This window comes from Eulemur rufifrons, chromosome 23 (assembly GCF_041146395.1).
Source record: "Eulemur rufifrons isolate Redbay chromosome 23, OSU_ERuf_1, whole genome shotgun sequence".
Taxonomy (NCBI): Eukaryota; Metazoa; Chordata; class Mammalia; order Primates; family Lemuridae; genus Eulemur; species Eulemur rufifrons.
Genome location: NC_091005.1, coordinates 14113231 through 14132574, shown reverse-complemented (window position 1 = coordinate 14132574; position 19344 = coordinate 14113231). Strand labels below are relative to the sequence as shown.

The window sequence follows — 19344 nt, the reverse complement described above, 5'->3', positions numbered from 1 at the left end:
TCCAGAGGTCTTTCTGATTTAACCAACTGGGTGTCATTTCTCCCTCCCTGCACCTCCCTGCGGACCTAGATGACTCTTGTGTCCACATTTCAGGGCTCTTACTGAACAATCAATTCTTTGTATCCCGTAGAACAGTGTTTTCCAAACTGGATCGTGAGCCATTAGTGCAGTGGTTCTCAACCTGCAGCTGCACATCAGGATCCCACAGAAAATGAAACCAGAAGCTCTGAGGGTGGGCCAGGCATGCACATTTTTTGCGAAGGGTTGAGAGTCACCCAATCATGAAATCACGATGTCAGTGGATCATGAAATCAATGCCGTGGGTACAACCAGCATTTGTAAAACACAACAGGCTAGGATGGAACAGAAAGTATCGGAATGTAGCACCTGTGTGGAGGATAAACTTATTTTGTACAACTTTTGTTACAATCATTTACACAAAATATCTAGCTAAATGTATGTGCTGGGCCACCAGTTTAAAATGTATTTCTTTTTGGATCACAGTCAACAAAGTTTAAAAGCCACTGCCCTAAAGAGGCTAGCGCCTTATCCTGCTTATCGAAGGAGCTCAAGGATGTGTGGCTTGTACATGGGACAGGAGGACAGAAGCAGGTCAGAGTTTCTCTCTTACTGGGAATAAGTTCTGCCACCAAGAACGTGGTTCTAAGGGGGAACAACCAGATCTGGGACAAAGCAAGCATCATTCAGACACGGACACTTGCTCAGGGAAGGGCAATGAACACAGCAGGGGAGATTCTGAGGAAATGGGGGCAGCAGGCTTCCCAGGGCTGGACCTAATCTTTGCATTTCTGTGTTTAAATATTCCATATCTTCATGTCAATTCAGCAGGTGACACTTGCTGACAGTCTACTAGAAAGGACAGAAAGCTGGACTAGAATGAACAGATCCTATTGTTCATCTTACAATTGAGTGGAGAAGACAGACCACCGAAAACGTGGACTAGCATATGAACTGAAAGGGGCCAAGGCCATCTCTATGAGGGTGCTGAGGAGAAAGGGCTGTGATGGGGGTCAGCAGAATTTGGGGAGACAGAGCCAAGGTCAGCTGCACATGGGAATTTTCAAAGTACATTGACACAAGGTGCACAGTCTCGCCAGGGCTGTTCCTCAGTGGGCAGCACAGCTCTGGACTGGCCTGGGCCACACAGGCCACCGGGTTTACTCCAGAGTATGGTTTAAGGCTTGGAATTACGAATGCCAAGTATTTAAGAAAGGGCTGCTGCACCAGATTCTAGCGTAGGGAGGAAACTGTGGGCGCGTTCTGCTGGTACTTTGTCAGTTGATAAATATTTATTTGGCTGTTGTCAGACACCGTTTGAAGCGCTAGGGACGTAACTATTAACAGGGCAACCATGGTCCCTGCTATAGTGGCAGACATGTAAATAAATGAATGAACAAGAAAAATAATTAATCTCGCCAAGGCAGAGAAGTGAACCTGTACAACATGAAGGTGTAGCTGCTTGGAAGTGGGTGCTTAGGGACACAAAATCCAGGCAGTGGAGTGGCAAGTGAAAAGGTCCTGTGGCAGGCTTGAACTTGGCACTTAGGATAGACAGTGAGAACACCAGTGTGGCCGCAGGGGGAGTGTGTTATAAGATTAGGTCAGCATGGAGGGTAGAGTTCAGATCACAAAGGGGTCTGTGAGCCATGGTAAGAAGTTTGGCTTTTACTTTAAGTTGGGATGGAAAGCCATTGTTGGGTCTTTGCAAGAAGGTGATATGACATGAGTTTCCTCTTCATAAAAGCACTGCACAGAGAGTGGGTTGTAAGGGGCAAGAGCAGAGGCAGGGAGAGACGATGGAGTTTGCCCAGGAGGGTGATGGCAACATAATTGGAAGGTAGTGCCAATAGAACGTGCTGGTTTCACCGTAGGGCGGTGTGAGAAAGAGAAGCCCACATAGAGTTCTCGGCTTTTTAGTTTAAGCAAATGTGGACTGGAGGTGGCCATGACTGAGATGGGGAAGCCCACAAGAGAAAGGACTTTGGAAGTCACGATCATTAAGAATTCTCTCTAGACCACACTCAGTCTCTGGAATCAATTATCAGACGTTCAAATGCAATGTCCAGTAGGGAGCTGGGTACAGGGAGAAGCCAGGGCTGGAGACACATTCAGGTGTCATCAGAAGGCAGATGGTGTTTAAAACCACTGGACTGAGTGAGACACTCAGGGAGATTTCCAGACACAAAAATGGAGGGGCCCTGGACCAAACCCTGGAGGATTCCTAACATTTACCATGAAGAAGCAGAAGCCAACAGAGAAATGGAGAAAGGGTCAAGGGTGGAAGGCTGCTGAAAGCTCACGTGGTGAGTAGAACATGGATTTGCAATACAGGAACCACTGGGGACCTGTCACATCAGTGGTGAAATGCGTCACTTCTGGATCCAGCAAGTCAGAGGGAACATGGTGAGCCCACTTGCAAGATGGGTATGATCGAGGGCAAGGGGCTGTCAGCCAAGGAGGAGTCAGTTGGTCAGTGCTGCTGCCCCTCCTGAGGACCCGTTGACTTCCGCAAGCACAGGCTACCAGCTTCCGGTCCAAGGCCACGCCTGTGCCCCACAGCCACTCCCAGGCCACCTGCAGAAGACAGCATCTTTCCATCCTCTCTGTTCCATCCCTAGCATTGAAGAGGGAGAGAAATGGTGTGTTCCTGACGCACTTCCCCATCTCCAGGAGCCTTTTTGTGCCCTATGCATGAGTTGTTCAGCTTCACTAAGAATCACTGGTGTCCTACACATCTTAACCATCTGCTAGCAAAAGAACACCTTTCAAACATTCCTTAGCTACTTTTCTCAGAAACGAATTTGCTTTCAGTAAAGACGAGAAAGCAAAGGGAGAGAAATGGGGAACCAGCCACCATTGTCTACCGGCATTCCTGAGACACCCACCGTGGTGACAGCAATCCACAGTCTCAAGAAGTTTACAAACAAGTTGGAGAAGCAACACAGCCCATGACACAGAGCCCAGCTCAGTGCCAAATGATGTGACACGAATTCAGGGCAGAGACAGTCTGTGGGGACAGCAGCTGTAGAGAACATTCTGGAAAACCTAGGATGTGTCACTGGAGCATAAAGGATGGAAAGGAAATATGCTCTTTCTTAAAGTCTAATAAAAAAGACATTTTCCAACAGGGCCCGATGCCTATCTCAGCAATGCGAGACGCGTGCAACCAAATCACATAGAAATGAGCACTTAAAATGACATCTGTTGGAGTAATTAGCTGTGTAATTAGTCTCCCCTCGGTGGAGTTGAGCTTTGTCGCTGCTGTCTGGAACCTCCCCAGGTGAGATTTTGTTCCAAATGCCATGCTCTGAGAGGAATACAGAGCAGGCCAGGCCAAGAGCAAACGCTATGACTATGTTAGTAGGAGGCAGTGAGAAGAGAGAGGGAGTTTCTGGACAACTTTCGGGGTCCTCTGGGAACCCAGCTACAACATCAGAGAGGAAAAGTCACCAACACAGCAACGACTCAAAAACTCGCCACCTCAGAGAAAACCTGCAGAGCCCTCCAAATTCTGGATAAACTCCAAGCACCAAAGGCCCAGAGTGCGAATCACAACAGCAAGACCATGGAGGGGAAGAGAGCCGGGTGCAGACTCTAAGCTGGACACACAGAGACGGGGCAAAGGTCTGATCCCGGGAGAAGCTGTTTGGTCTTCCTACGCACACAGCTGCAGCCATCACTAAAAGGAACCCAGTCTGGGCAAAATAATAATAGTAATAAAAATGGCCTGAGCCTAATCCGAGAACCAGAAAACGAACAAACGCACACAAACAGATGCATCCAGCCAAATCACTCCCCACAGAGCTTCCTAAACCACAGCTGGCTGCGGAGTCACCCTCGCTGACTAATGTCTAGGACAGTGAGGAAATCACAGTCCCGGGACCAGCGCCACTTGGCTTGGCTGAGTAGAAGAGCCGAGGAATGCTCCCCACGCTCCTCTCTCTAATTATTTTAGAGAACAGGAGAGGCGGGAGAGGGGAGATGGTGGGAGAGGGGAAGCAGACTACGACGGCCCAGTAGACGTGGGAGGATTCCAGTACAAACTGTCTTGGATCCAGCGGCTCCTTAGCTGGAGGTGAGCCTCTGGAGTGACCTTTTAGTCCCCCCACCCCCAAAGCACAGAGCGCCCTCACGAGAGGAAAAACATCTGATGCTGCTCAGAGAACCTCCCCGGGTCCATGGCAGGCAATAGTTCGTGAAGAGTCTGGAACGTGAAACATTCACTTCAAGTGAGCCCTATTAGAAATCAACAAGATCCGTCCTACAGCCATACAGGGTCACTCGGCTAGGACACGTCCCACCGTAAACAAAGCCAGCGCTCCTTCGTCCCAGGTCTTCAGGAGCACCGACACCCATCTGCAGGACCACCACAGTGACACAGGCTCCCTCCCAAGCCCCTCGCGATGGTGACGGGAGTGTGGCAAACCCAGACATTATCATTCCTGCTGTCCCGGAGGCTCTAAGATGCGTCCATCTGGGCAAAAACAAAAAGTGAGCTGAGTAACCCTACCTGTGTACACCAAGATCATGCAGCTGACCATGGCCTGGTGATACCTTGTTCCCCTGACAACCAACGGGGTGGGACCCTATCTAAAAAGTCTTGAGATCATGCAAGATTCTGTCCCCCCAGTTGTCACCGGACCACGGGTATCACCATGCTGTGGCTGGCTGCGTGACCTTTCTAGCTTTTTGGATGAAACAAGGCATAAGGGATGTAAAGGTATAGCAGGAAGAGAGTTCTAGTCTCACACAGGTCTGATGTGTGTGCCCCAAGATTTTAGAAAAATCATCATCTCCTAATTCAGAACCAAGCTGGATACCTGCCCACCTCCCCCTGCTCGGCCAAGGGGCGTGCTCCAGGCAGAAGGAAGGTTCTGAAGGAGGAGAGAGGAAGACAACACACAGAGGACACACAGACATCAGCGGACAAACACACTCCAGTACGTGTTGCTGACAATGAGATCCCAAAACAAAACGGGGTTTTAAATGCTACAGATTCATTAGCCCAAGTCTGTACAAAATCCTACTCCAGTGCTGGGCAGGAAAGCAGCAGTCAGTAAACGTCGTTGTCCCAGGGGAAGAAGTCCCCTTCCCATTTATTTGTCTCCCAGAGGCCACACAAGGGGATGGTCTGGGGAGTCCCATGGCCTGGCCCTCTAGGGTCCTCTGGGGCTGGGGTCTGAACATGCAGAAGGAGAGCAAAGCAGGGTGGCAGGTGCAAAGGCACCTTCCATCAGAGAACCGCTCACGGGTCCTTGTGCCCAACCTTCTCTCTCATTCTTAGGGACGGGAAGGCAAGGACTCCCTCGTATGATGAGTGTCACCCAGAAAGTCCAGAGAGGTCAGCTCAGAGGTCATCAGAAAGGTCCAACAATGCTCAAAGAGGAGCCTATCGCCAGAGACTGCAGAGAGGCAGAAGACAGACTCACGTGACAGCAAGCAGATGGGCAATGCCTTGAGCGATTCCAACACAGAGGCCGTCCCGGCAAAGGAAACGTTGGTTCGACTGTTGACCTCAGAGACTGGATATGCTTTGGGGGCCTTGTTCTGAGTCTGCAAAGGTGCCCCGCTAATTAACAGGTTACAAATCAAACACTCTCAGTAGATAAACATTTCTAACCTTCTAACTGGTTTGCCTTTTAGAGGACGAGGAAGTAGGCCCTGGAGAAGGTTCCCTAATCATTCCTGATGATTAGTCCCAGTCCAAACCTAAGTTTCTGCGTTTCCTATTAGCGACCTGCATATCCCAGGCACTTGGGGTCTTCCACGGACAATAAAGGACGCTCGCATGCTGTGAATTTTTATGGCCTATGTATAAATAACCACTGCAGGAGGAGGCCCGAGGAGGCCCAGGGAGAGAAGGGCGGTTTAAGTGTCTGGCAAAGCTGTGGTTGACTGAACCAGGCACCCTGACGTCTGCCCTGCTTCGTGATGCGAAAGCATTTCAATAAAAGGAAATAATGAAAAAAAAATTATTGGAAAATAAATTTTAACAAACAGCTCTGGAGAAAATTTCTGATTTCATTACAGGAATAGCATTTTCTGCAACATTGAAAATGTGAAAATCTGGTAAGACAGTATTCTATGAATAACAAAAATTAGAAATTGTCATTAGAGGCATATTGTAATTTTCTTCCTTTGCTGAGAACCACTGTGTGTGGGGGGGTGTGGAGGTTCTCCAAACAAGGAAGCCACTTTGCTCTCTTGAAGTTCCTGGAGAGCCTGTCAGCAGGTCACTATGTAAGAATTTCCTCGCCATCCAGAAGGAGGGTTGCCAAATAAAATACAGGATGCCCAGTGAAATGTGAATTTCAGATAAGTAAGCATAAGTATTATCTGATGGGATATACTTACTCTAAAAATTATTTGTTGCTTATCTGAAATTTACATTTCTTTGGACATTCATATTTTTCTCTGCTATGTTTTGACAATCTGCACCAAGGCCTCCGTGGTGGCACCTTCAGTCCAAATCATCACCCTGATGTTTCTGATTCCAACAATCTCCACCATTTCCATGAGTGACATATTTTCTGTAGTTAAAAATTTTTTAACTTTCAGCCCACATCTTGGTTGCTTAAAAAAAAAAAAAGTGCCAGAAATCAATTTTATTAAATATTAAAGTATAAATTACTCAGTACTACCAAAATGGTTTTCATAGTAATAGCTTTTCCCACTCTGTACTTAAATAGTATTTATAGTTTCAAGTTATGTTTCAAACAGAAGAAAGAATCTGGTTCAGGTGTATTATGTAATTATTTTAAAACTCTTGCCTTTTCCTGACAGTGTTCCTGACAATGCCTAATTGTTCCCTTACAATTTCCCTTTCAAAACAAAAAACCAGAAACACCTGTTGGGACTATATGTATTCAAATTTGCCCTTTTATTCCAAGTCCTCAGCAAGTTAAAAGGATTCAGAATCGAGTTCACGCCTCTGGCTCATTACGCAGCACCTGCCATATTGGCTTCCCGGCCAGATTGGGTTTGCCTAGAACAACTGCAACACAAGGAGTTATTCTGGAATGCGGCAGCAATGGAATATTCACAGCAAAACCCTCCTAAGCCTTACGGACCACCCCTAAGACAGCAGATGTCATTCATGCAAAGAATTCCACAGCGTTACTTATTCCTCTGGGTGGGGGTGGGTGACGGGATGGAAAGTTTTGAGATTTTTCTCTCACAAGATGGTCTAGGGCTCTTTAATTGGAGGATGTGGGGGCTTTCGAGTATTTTGACACCATGGTAGTTATCAGAGCTCCTGGCTCCTCAGCCTGGGTCCAAGGCTGGAGGACACCTCTGGAATCCAAAAGGCGACTTGTCACCAGTTCCAGAAAACAGTTTATACTAGAAATGTGCAGACATAGTTGTGACATCTATATGCTCTCTGAATAAAAACTCCAGAAAAGAGAGAGTCTATGATTTTTCAGAATGAGTTCTCCGACAGCCACAGTCTCCATTAAGGAGACCAGCCCCTCCTCCACGAGGGTGTGATGAAGGCGATGAACCCAGGAAACCCCCCCTTGGGGAACATGCCAGAGAGAAACAGGAAACGGTGAAAGGAAGATGTTTGGTCCACAAGACTTCAAAAGGCCTTGAAAAGAGAGCCGGACCTTTTGTCCCTTCTTCTTGCGACCCAGTGCTTCCAACAAGACTCCGTAGATAAGTTCTGACCGCTCTAATCTGCGTAGCGTTCGAGAGACGCTCTGCAAAAGTGAGAGAATGAGGAGCGAGAAACATGGCTTTTCACATCAGGTAAGAAAGGACGGTTATTTAAGAAACTGTTGCACAATGAACCATCCAATCTGAAAGAAAATAGAAAGTCTTAATGACACCATCCACAAAAATAGTCTTGTAACACACTGTACACAAAATATATTCCTCATGAATTAAAAACGTAAGTAGGGGGAGTAATGAAGAAAATTTCAGTGAAGTCATGCCAGCCTTCTTGAGTTTGAATACCAATTCCAACGACGCTCGCTAGCTTGTGCCCTGGAACTTCCCCGTGCCTCGGCATCCTCATTTGAAAATAGAAGAAATAATAGATGAAATCAGTTAATATATGTAAAGCAGACAGAACACAGCACCTGGCTTGTAACAAATGCTATACAGGTGTTAGTTATTATTTCTATTATTTTGTAATCTTACCAAAGAGACAGCCTCCCTGGGAAAGGAGAAAAGTTGGAAGCATAAACAAAAAGATCGACGGATTGGACCTGATACAAATGAAAGGTTTCTGTATGTCAGAATGCACTGTGAGCAAAGTTAAAGACAATCAAAGACCAGGAGAAACTATTGGAACATCCACAGCTCACAAGGGTTGTTGGCCCAGATAAACCAAGAACTCTTGCACATCAGTCAGCAAAAGGAACAAAACAAAATGAACAAAGGGCAAAAGCTATACACAGAAAAGCCCCTGACGAACAAATGGCCAAGAAATACATGAAAAAATGTTCACCATATCTACCCATGACAGAGACACACATCAGAACAATGTTGTCAATCTGACAATGAAAAGGGAAAAATAAGGTCATGTTGGTCACCAAGTGGGAGTTTGAGCATTACCTAATGGCAGACGGGAAAGGGGAGGGGTGAAATGGTCACCTTCTCTGCGAAGAGCCATTGGAAAGTATGGTATCCGTTGGCATCACACCCAGGGACCCAACAGTTCCACTTCATGAAATGGCACAAGTATACACAGATTTATGTTCCCTACCTCATTACCTGTGATACCAAAACACTGCCAATACCTCAATGTACATCAGTAAGGGACTGGTTAATAAATGAAATACTATGGAGCCATTAAAAAGAGTGACCTAGATCTCTATGTACTGACCTGAAGTGATTTCCACGATAAAAAGTTACATGAAAAAAGCAAACTGAAAGCATGGCATGTGTCTATATTTAAAGATTTTTTTAAGTGAGCAGTATGTATGTGTATATACAGACATACACACACACACACACACACACTCTTCTATCCGTAGAAGCACAGAAAAGAGCCCCAAAGGATATAAACTACATATAACAGTGGTTTGCTTGTGCAGAGTAAAGTTGTAGTAGACAAACCACTTTCATTTTAAAAATTATTGAAAAGTATATTTCAAAAAAGCATCAAGTATCATACTGTATGTATAACAATATCATTCCAAATCTGTAAAATGCCTATGTTATAAGCAAAAACGAGAAAGTAAAAATAGGTTGTCATGTGGTAAGATCAGGCTACAATTCTTTTCTTGTGTACTCTTGGATTTTCCACATTTTTTTTTATAGTGAACACACACTCCTCATATTACTTTTACCATAAAACACAGAGAATTGACATTGCATTAATATTATCAGATTACACTTAAGGTACACATGGAATGCTAACCTTGTAAGAAATAATCAAGGATACAATACTATTCTAAAAGGGTCTGATCAGTTTTTTACTAACCGCAAAAAGAATTCAGGGAGAGAGAACAAAAATACTTTTAAAAGCGTTTAGAAAAAAAGAGAAAATAAAAGTGCTATGATGGTTGTCAAACTGGTTTTTCAACAGGTGGCATATTAAGTACTGGCCTTTTTTTTTTTTTTTTTAAATAGGTACATCTAGTAAGATTTCAATTCCATTATGTGGTGTCTAAAGCAGAGAGCCAAAAGATAACACTGACCCTGCTTCCTTGACGTGAGGGTGTGTACAATTCCACAGCCAGAGTGATCCGGACAAAGCTTGTGCCTAAAGCCATCAGCTGTGAAATAATGCCCCCCGGGGGGGGGGGGTGGGATTCAGGTGAGGAGAGTAAAGGGCAAGGAACCCCCAGCAAAGTACCAACCTTTCATACTGCACACCACTGGCGATGCGTTGGCCACACGTTCCTACAGCAGTGACAAGTTAACTTGGTCCTGGCATGAGCCCTGCCCCCAAAGATGATTTAGTTTTTTGACCTTCCTAGAGTCCCTTTGAAGTTACCTGGTGGCCAGAAGAACCACCAGAGCCGCCTGAGCTCTCCAGCCAGGACCCATCGGGCCCACGTGACATCTCCCAGCCCAGCAGGCACATGCCACCAGCCTCTACCACCAAGTGAAGGAAATGAACTTCAGGCCTCCACCTGCTCCAAGAGAAGGCAGGCAGGAAGGCTCAAAGTGCTAAAATGTACCGAAACAGCTGGCCTTTCTTTCATACCTTCTAAATCACCTACAGGAAAACATTCCCCTCCTTTCATTTTTTGGTTGAAGGCACCCAGGTATGGGGACAAGATGGCAGAAGTATGTACTTCAAACAAACAAACAAAAAATAGTCTACCTAATTAGAAAACAAGGTTTGAAGAAACCAGTTGCAGAATCTCGATGTAAACCAGATGACACCTGCACCTCGGCTTCAAACACGGAGCCACGAGGGGTGCACGGGACGGGGAGGGGACATCCCCAGAGGATTTATACTTTTTGCTCTCAGGGCAAGGCAATGGCCACCAGTCACCACCTATCGGCGCGATGTGTGCGGCTGTCTCCCTAAGACCCCATTTCCCCTGGTGTACCCACAGAGGAGCACGAAGCATGCAGATTTCAAAACAAATCATTGTCTGACTTTTTCTACATCTTCTGATTTGTCCGCCACCATATGATGCTTTCATGGCCCTGCTGGAAGAGTGAGTGCCAACGAGTTTCTTATGCATCAGGGGAAGGACTGACATGGAATCTAATGCAGAGCCCGATGGAGGGTTGCATACATCCTTCCACACTGCATAATCCACACAGGATGGTGTGAGTACAAGTCCGCTACGTGGAGAATTTGGCTGTGTGTGTTTTAATAAATCGGCACCATCCAAGTGGACCTTGCTTAGACACTGGCTCCTCATCTCCCGTCTGCCTAGCTGGCCCACGGCGGCTCACATGTGGCCCAGACACAACGCAGTAGTGGACAACCCTCACTGTATATAATTTAAGATTAATATGAAAACTTCAGTCTTGGCCCAATCAAAGGAAGCCCAGCTGGAAACTGTTTGAGAAATAGATTCTGGTGGGGTCTTAATTTATCTGCTAAAGTTGACGGATTTCCATTCCAATGACTCTCAGGTGAAGAAAAACATCAAAGTGAAAACCAGATTCTGAGAGTTGGCAGGTGCAAACTGATTGCTAACTGCCCTCTCTGCACCCCTCCTCCCCCACGGAAAACACCACAAATTTCAGAGACACCACTCGGCCGCGAAGGTAGGGCAAACACAGAAGAGCTTGCACTGGCACCAAACCCACAAACCTCGGGCTCAGGAGCTAAGCCAAGCCAGCATTGCAGGATAGCAGGGAGCAGGCATGGGGCAGTATCAGCTGCTCCCCTAAGATGAGCAACGGCACCCCACATCTCTACGGGTGCAGGGGGTGGGGGAGTGGGGCCAGGGCTCAAGTCCTCTAAGAGAGGAATGTTACTATGTTTACACATGAAAGCAAAAAAAAATGCCAAATTACTGTGGTGGAGCTCAGCCCTGGTGAGAGACAAGTGCCTTCTCCGCAACACGCTTCCATTCCAGGTGAACCACTAAGGACAGAAACCAAGAGCCCAGCAGCAAAGCTGCGCTGGAGCCTCTGGCCTTCCTGCTGTGTCAACCCATCACAGTGACCCTACAATGGCGGGTGTTAGGATATGGGCATGGATACGGACACATGACCACTAGAGCCTGGACCAGAGTCAGCCACTGATCAAGACAAAAAAAAAAAAAAAACAAACCCACACAAAAAATAAAAAAAACCCAAGGAATATTAATCGTGGGCACTCTGCAGAAGTAAGCTGGGAACCCAAAGAAAAGGACAGGGAGCTTCCCTCTGAGCCTCGGGCCCTCCAGCCTACTCCATTCTACCTCCAGCACGTGCACACAGGAAGAACACATTACACATTAATCCCAGTTTACAAATCAGTATTCACACAATAACCAAAACTATACCAAAGCAGGCAACAAAGATAGTATCACCAGGCTTTTGCATATTAGCCCAACCCTCTCGTGTCCAGATCAGAAATTATCTCACGCTTTCAGAAAATCCAGTCCTAACACAGAATCCTATGCACTAGCATTTGTGACAGCAAGGGCAGTTGACTCTGGATCAGTGTGAGGTCAAATGACAAACCGAAAGCCACGCCACTGCCTACATCTCCAGAGACCACGGCTCTGTCTCCTCCAACATGAAAAAGGAAAAGAGGAAGAAAAGCCACAGGGAAACTGGACACGTCATGGCCACCTCAATGGGGGCAGCAGAAAGCAGCTTGGGGGAGTCGCCCTGACCAATCATGGATGCCTTGCTGGGGACCTGGGACAGGGCGGGGTGGGGCAGGGAGGGGTGAGTGAGGAGGGCCGCGTGGGAGGAGCTCAGTGCCCTCCCCGGGTCAGCTGCATCTGGAGCGGTTTCTCTAGCAGACAGTAAAGAACTCGATTACATTCAGTTAACTGTGCTCTAAACTGATTATGCATGTGCCGGGCTAATGGATTACATTAGCAAGAGGAAAAATAACATGCAATCAATCTCCATTTACTGCAGGCCACACCAGGGCTTAGAGCAAAAGCGACTCTCAAACCACCTCCAGTCCCTACCCCAAATCTGTACACTGACGAAACCCTGTGAGAGGGAGGCCCCCTCCGAGACAAGAGAGGCTTGTCTTGGTCACACTGGGGGACAAAGGGGCACTGGAATTATACGCCTGTCTGTGTCACCCAGGAGTGAGTGGCGTGAGAGCTCCCAGCCCCTGTGGCAGCCTCAGCAAGCAGAGGGACATTCATTACCCCAGGACTAATGAGACCATACTAATGACCTTTAGTGTCTGACGCAGGAATTCCACCCTGAGTCTCAGGGACTGGTCACCCCCAGGGATGTACCAGCCTAATGCATTATTTGGGCACCTCTCCTTTGGGTGCTGGTTCCCACGTTCTATCCTACATCCTAACACATAGGAGGATGTGTGTACCTTTTTTGAACAGCAGCATCCTCTACCATCAAAAAAATAAATAAATAAATAACTGGGCATGGTGGCTCATGTCTATAATCCCAGCACTTTGGGAGGGTGAGGTGTGAGGATCACTTGAGGCCAGGAGTTCGAGATCAGCCTGGTTAATATCAAAGCCCCCATCTCTACAGAATATTTAAAAAATTAGCCAGGCATGGTGGTGTGCGCCTGTAGTCCTTGCTACTCGGGAGGCTGAGGCAGGAGGATCCCTTGAGTCCAGAAGCTTGAGGTTGCAGTGAGCTATGATGCTGCTGCTGTGCTCTACCCTGGGTGATAGAGTGAGACCCTATCTCAATAAAACTTAAAATTCAAAAAAATAAAAAACAAAAAAAAACAAAACTACAAGAAAATTAAGGCCCAGGAGGACAAATGGCCAGAGCCAGCAGTGCAGAAACACATGAATAAACTGCTTCCCCCACATCCACCCTGGAAAACACCTCACCCTGACTCTCCAGGTGTGACCTGTGGATGCAGTTTAGGGACCAAAAAGGGCTATTCTCAGCAAATCCTCCAGGTTCCAGGCCCTTTAGGAGAAAAGCCAAGTGACTGACAGACTCCTGCTAAGACTCTGGCCAGTGGAGGATGCAGCATGGAGAGAGAATCATCACTGTGCACATTTCATGATCTAAAGGACAATTTTTTCCTTGGACGGAAGAGGCCAGCTTCGTGCCACCTCCAAACGACCTTCATCAAAGTTGCGTACAACCTTCAATGGCTACGCCGAGTCCTTTGTACAAATTTTACTCAGTCGGGTCCTTTGGAAATTCTTTCTTCCACCGGTTTTTCCATTGGGTTTTCTTGGCCACATCGGCACCATCCTGGGGCCAGTTCAGACGGACAATTTACGTTGACGGCAAAGAGCCTTCACTTTCAACGGGAGCACAAAACTAAGCTGGTCCGGAGAGGTTCTTGCTCATTTGGGATAACGGGACTGGCTGTGTGGTGTGCAGACCTCTTCCGCTGCACCACAGCTGGCATCAGTAGTCCATTCCAGAACATTCTATCCCCACTATCTCACTCCTGCTTTCTCCCACTTTCCCCAAAATGGTTTCTCATCCACGTTGCAACGGCCTCCCACTACCCAAGAATGAGCAACTGTGAAACTAATGACAGCATTGATCTTGGCAGAGACCGCATTGGGGGAGGACCAGGAGTCTTCCTCATCCAGGGTCTCCATTTAAAATCACGCTGAGTAGAAAGGGGATTAAACCAGCTCAGGGGCAGCAGAACCCAAACACTTGTGGGCCCAAAGACATGAGAAATGGTGTGAAATGAGACGAGGCGGCTGAGAATCCAAGTGAGGGCAATGGAAAGACAGAGCGAGGGAGTGGAAGGTGTGTGGAGTGAGGCCGGGAGATTTATGGCGATTTGTACCTGATTGTTCATACTAAAGCCATTATGGGATGATTAGAGAAAAAGGTGAGGCTTTAAGTCCAGTGAAAATCAATAGAAACGTCTGGAGCAATTCTGCCATGCAAGTGAATGGACTATTTACAGTATCCGGAGCCCCTCCTCCTCTGTTACCATCCACGGAGTGGATAGGATCGGGGGTGGGGGGGGTGGGGGGTTTGGAAAGAAGAAATGGAAAAAAAGGAAGGGGATAGAGGACAGAGGGAGAGGAGGATGGAAGAAGGCCAGAAAAAGGAAGAAAAACATCAGCATAAGGAAGAGAAAGGGGACACAGAACACAAGAAACAAAGGGAAAAAATTAAAGAACAAAAGAGCCCCCTTACTGGACTCTATTTTTCCCCATGGCCTTTACCAGCTTCCAGCCTGCTGTAAAATTTATTCAGTATACTTCTCATCCATCTCCCCGCAGGAGAGTGGAAGCTCCGTGAGGGCAGGGATTGTTTTTGTCTATTTCCTGCACTGATGTAGGCGCATGTCCAAAATGGTACCTGGTACACAGCAGGTGCCCAGCGCACGTCGGCTGGCTGAATGGATGGATCTTGGCAGAGACCGGCATGGGGGAAGGATCCCAGGGGCATCCAGGAGAGAAGAAATAGGGAGAAAAGGAATGAAGAGATGGAAAAGGGGAAGAGAATGGCCAAAGGACAGAGGGGACATACAGGAGCACCAGGGCACACAAAATCCCACTGTGAGTAAGGAAAGAGCCACCCGTGAATGCAGTCATGGCATAAGTGAGATGATGTGACAGCATCGGCCTACAGTAAACTAAACTTGCCCGCAAAATGGGGCACCCGAGAAAGAGAACCTTCAGCTACCAGTTGAACCTGTCCCATTTCTGCTCCGTGAGGAAGCAGATGGCAACTTCCCATCCAATGCCAGGTTACCATGCAGCAGCCAACCAGGCCACGGCGGGAACTGTCCATCTCCTCCCCTGTCCTCTCCGCAGCTCCGAGGCTCCCACCCCACTCCCGGAGCCAGGCCTTACCTTGTACAGCTTCAGGCTGGCCTCGTGCCTGGAGTTGACCGTGTGCAGCCGCAGCTTCTCCAGGCTGTTGGTGTAGTAGTCACAGGCGTTGCACTTGAGGTGCACGGGGTTGCCGATGGCCACGCACTTGAGCCTCCACTCGTTGGCCTTCCCGCCCTCCTTGATGTGAGCCACCAGCTGGTACTTCTGCACGTGCTTATCCGTCTTGCAGTGCAGCTGGAAGTTGGCCTTGAGCTGGGTGTTGTAGCGGCAGAGCTTGCACTGGTACGAGTCCCCCATCACCGCCTTCCACTCGTCCTCCGACAGGCTGCGCTCCACGTTCATGTGCAGCCCCAGCATGTCCAGGTTGTCCGTCGTGAACTTGTTGCAGACGGCGCACTGGAAGAGCTTCAGTGACGGGTCGTTGGTCTGGATGAAGCTCTCGCCCAAGTTCATCAGCTCCTCCGACACCAGCTGCCCGCCCCCGAGTCGCATGTCTAGGGGGATCTCACCGCCCACTGCCGGGAAGGAGAGAGGAAGAGAGTCAGAGGCCAGGCTCACGGCCACGGCCACGGCCACAGCTGAGGCACAACCCAGCCCTCCACCACCCCCAACCAGGGTCCAAGGAGAAAAGATCACATTTCAAGTATTGTAAGGTGCTACGAGCTGGAAACCAAACAAACACACCAAAGAAGTCAATGTGATGTGTTTGAATCTTTTCTATGGACATTCTGAGATTTTTGGCAGGCATTATGTTTTCCTCCTTTAGGAGAACACATAGAAAAAGTTAGCAACTATAACCTCTTGAATATTTCAATCCATCCCTTCTCTGGGATCCAAGAAAAGATAGAAATAAGTATCATCCAGTGCATATAACAGAATCTAAAACTCCAACCCCCACCCCAACCCCCAAATTGGAAATGACTCAGAACTGCAATCTCAAGACACCAAGCCTCCGTGGCAAATCAGAATTGGGCCCAGAATTTATCCAAAGCGGCGCTGGCCAACATGGCTTTCCGCGATGACGGGATCGCTTTACGGCTGCACTGTCTGAAGCAGTAGTCTCTAGTCACATGCAATGACAGAACATTTGAAATATGGCTAGTGCAACTGAGGAACCGAATTTTTAATGTTGATTATTTAAATTTAGGTGGCCACACGTGGCAAGCGGCGACTGCACTGGACGGCGCAGCTCCAAAGCGAAGACTTGGGGAATGTTCTTTGTACTTCTCCCCACACCCCTCCGGTCAATGGCGCCAGTCCCCGCCCCATCTTCCCAACAGGACGACCTCTTCCCTTTCCTGAGCCTCTGCACTAGGTGACATGTGGCACTTTCTAGGACCTGTCATATTCCCTTTGCAGTCATAGTCAACCACAAACAGACGGCTGGTATCCCCATCACGGTGCCGCCTCTCTGGGGCAGGGGTCCTGCCTAATCCTCACCGACCCCCTGCCGTACCCAGCCTCTTACACTGACGCCCAAATGTCCACTGTGCCAGACAAGGGTGAAAAAAAGCCAAAATGTTACACGTTCAGGAAGCAGACCAAGATGGGCAGTGAAACGCGAGGGTCAGGATGCGAGAAAGATCTCCCTTCCCTCCCCACCCTGTTCCTTTTCAGTCCATCACTGCCCTGCATAAACCGGGACGGGCTCACACTCACTGCAGTGAATTAATACAGCAAGGTCTTATTTATATCCCGAGAAAGGCTTGGAAAGAGCAGCCTTTCGTCCATTACCGAGAAGCAGACAGTCAAGCAGAAAGCTGAACAGCGGCTGCTATTTGTGCCTTTCCCCTGAACACACACACACACACACACACTTGAGCTATTAGGTCTGCCCACACCCCCCAATTCATATTTAAACCTGACCTTTTAGGTGTGGTTGGGCTAAAGTTATATTATTTTTAAATGACTGATTAGAATCCAAGTTAGTGGCTCACTAAATAAAAGGTTTTTGTTTTGTTGTTTTGTTTTTTTACATGATTTTCTTATTTACAAGAGACACCTCAAGTCAAAAGATCAGTACAGGCTCTACTAAGCGGAGCAGCTGTGTTTGAAGCTATGAACAGTCCAGCAAGCCACAGAAACCTTTTGCACATGCATTCCAGAAGGCTTAGGAAGCTTTCTGTTTGTTGTCTCTCTTACCATCTCCCCTGGTGAGAGGAGCCATAACTATGACATTCTTTTTAGGACAAGAGAGAAAAAGAGAAAGAAAAAAAAAAAATACAAAGCCTAAAGGCTCCGTCCCTGAATGGGGACGGAGGCTAGGCAACATCCACAAAATGTACTTGCTGTTCACAGTCAAAGCAGTAACTGCCTGGAGGGTAAGACAAGGAGCAAACATATATTTGTTTCTGATGCCAACCACCTGGAGAATCAAACCTCCTTCACTTTTCAGATTTCACCTCGGCGCATCAATACTGCTCTAAGGACAAATTCAGCTGTCACTCGCTGGATGCCTGAGTGAAAATTACAAGTCCTTGGAACAAGCAGAGGAAAGAATTCCCTGTCCTCATTCTAAGCTCTTAAAGTGAAATGCAAATCAAGGACAGAAGCAGAAGAGTGATAAAATAAGTTAGGATGACGGGCCAGTGAAAACTCCCTTCGAGGACTATGCCTCCGAGAAACAAACCCAGGGCTTAGAATCTTGCAAATCCGTAAGGCTAAGGGAACTAATTCAACTCCCAAGAAGTGGAGGATCCTCACCCAGTTCACAGGCAGTTAGGAGGAGGGCCCCCATAAATAAGGACTTAGCAGGTCTTTAATCTTGAGCCATGTTGGATATACCGTCTTGGAAAGGAGCAAGCCCCCCACCTCCCCGTATACCCCTAGCTTTAACCCTGGGAATTTACACCCTGGCACGTGAGCCTAGTCATAAGCACATCCTCAGAGAAGCACATGGATCAAAAGGCACGTTCTAGAATCAAAGGCAGAAGCAGGGGAGCTACTAAGCCTCATGCAGGGGGTGGGTGTCCAGCTGGCTACTTGGGAAACACGAAGGTGCCCCCACGAGCAACCCCTTTCTCGGTGCTGTGCTAAACTTTAGAGTCGGAAGGAACGTTTGGGAGGATGTTCGCATGGTCTTGAGTCTAATATGCTGTCTACAAACAGCGGCAAATCCAACCATACCAGACGAAGGAGGCCCAACCCTTTCCTTAAAAGCCTCTGGAAAGGACGCATCCCCAGAATGGGTGTCTGACAATGCTAGAGAGGAGGTTCTGTCAAGGGAAGTATGAGAACAATAACTTTGCAAGTAGGAGTGTACATCACAAAAACTTGTTCCCCCCTGCAGAACCCAGTCAGGTCTGGTAACACCTACAGCCATCTTATAAACAGCCTATGGTAAAAGTCTGCAGAGCTCAGATAGAGCTGACAGTTATGGTTCTTTTCATTTGCTTACGTTGGCTTCTACGGAAGTCATACTACTTAAGTTCTAAGTCCTCTGGACACTTCCACGTGAGCTCCGGCATAGAGCATCCGGGGCTCTCGCACCATCTCAACAGCTCTCACGGCCCAAGGAAGGAACAGGTTGTTCCAGACATTCACCTCGCTGACAAGTGGTGACACCAGAAATTCAAGGGCCCTTCTTGACGGAGCTGGATAATGTCCTTGGAAGGAAGAGCTCTACTGTCTTTAAGAAATAAAGTGCGGATCTTTTATGTGTGTCTATAATACAGGGATTCATTCTTCTGTTTCTTCTGTACCTGCCATGACGGCCCGGGACAGTGTGTGACGCCCCAAGACTCACAGACACTTGGTGTCAATGCAAAACATGTCTCTGCTTCTCCTGTCAAGCCTTAGTTACCTGTTTTCAAGGTAATTAAGAAGATCTCACTTTGACCCAACATGAACCCATCCATTTTCTGTCTTTATTCCACCTCTATTACGTTTGATTTATTCCAAGATCTGATTCCCAAGATTTTAAGTCTCTAGGCTAAGAAATCCCAATTCTTACTGGTTTCTGAAAAATGTCCTGGATACTGAAGCC

The 19344-nt window shown here is 47.6% G+C and overlaps 1 protein-coding gene across 1 annotated transcript in view; it reads right to left on the bottom strand.

Moving 5' to 3' along the window:
* ZFHX3 (zinc finger homeobox 3) overlaps positions 1-19344 on the bottom strand; it is a 224422-nt gene that overhangs the window by 130313 nt on the left and 74765 nt on the right. The window contains exon 3 of the mRNA XM_069497887.1: positions 15378-15874. Coding sequence (XP_069353988.1) covers positions 15378-15874 — 497 coding nt within the window. The remainder of the gene's footprint in view (positions 1-15377; positions 15875-19344) is intronic.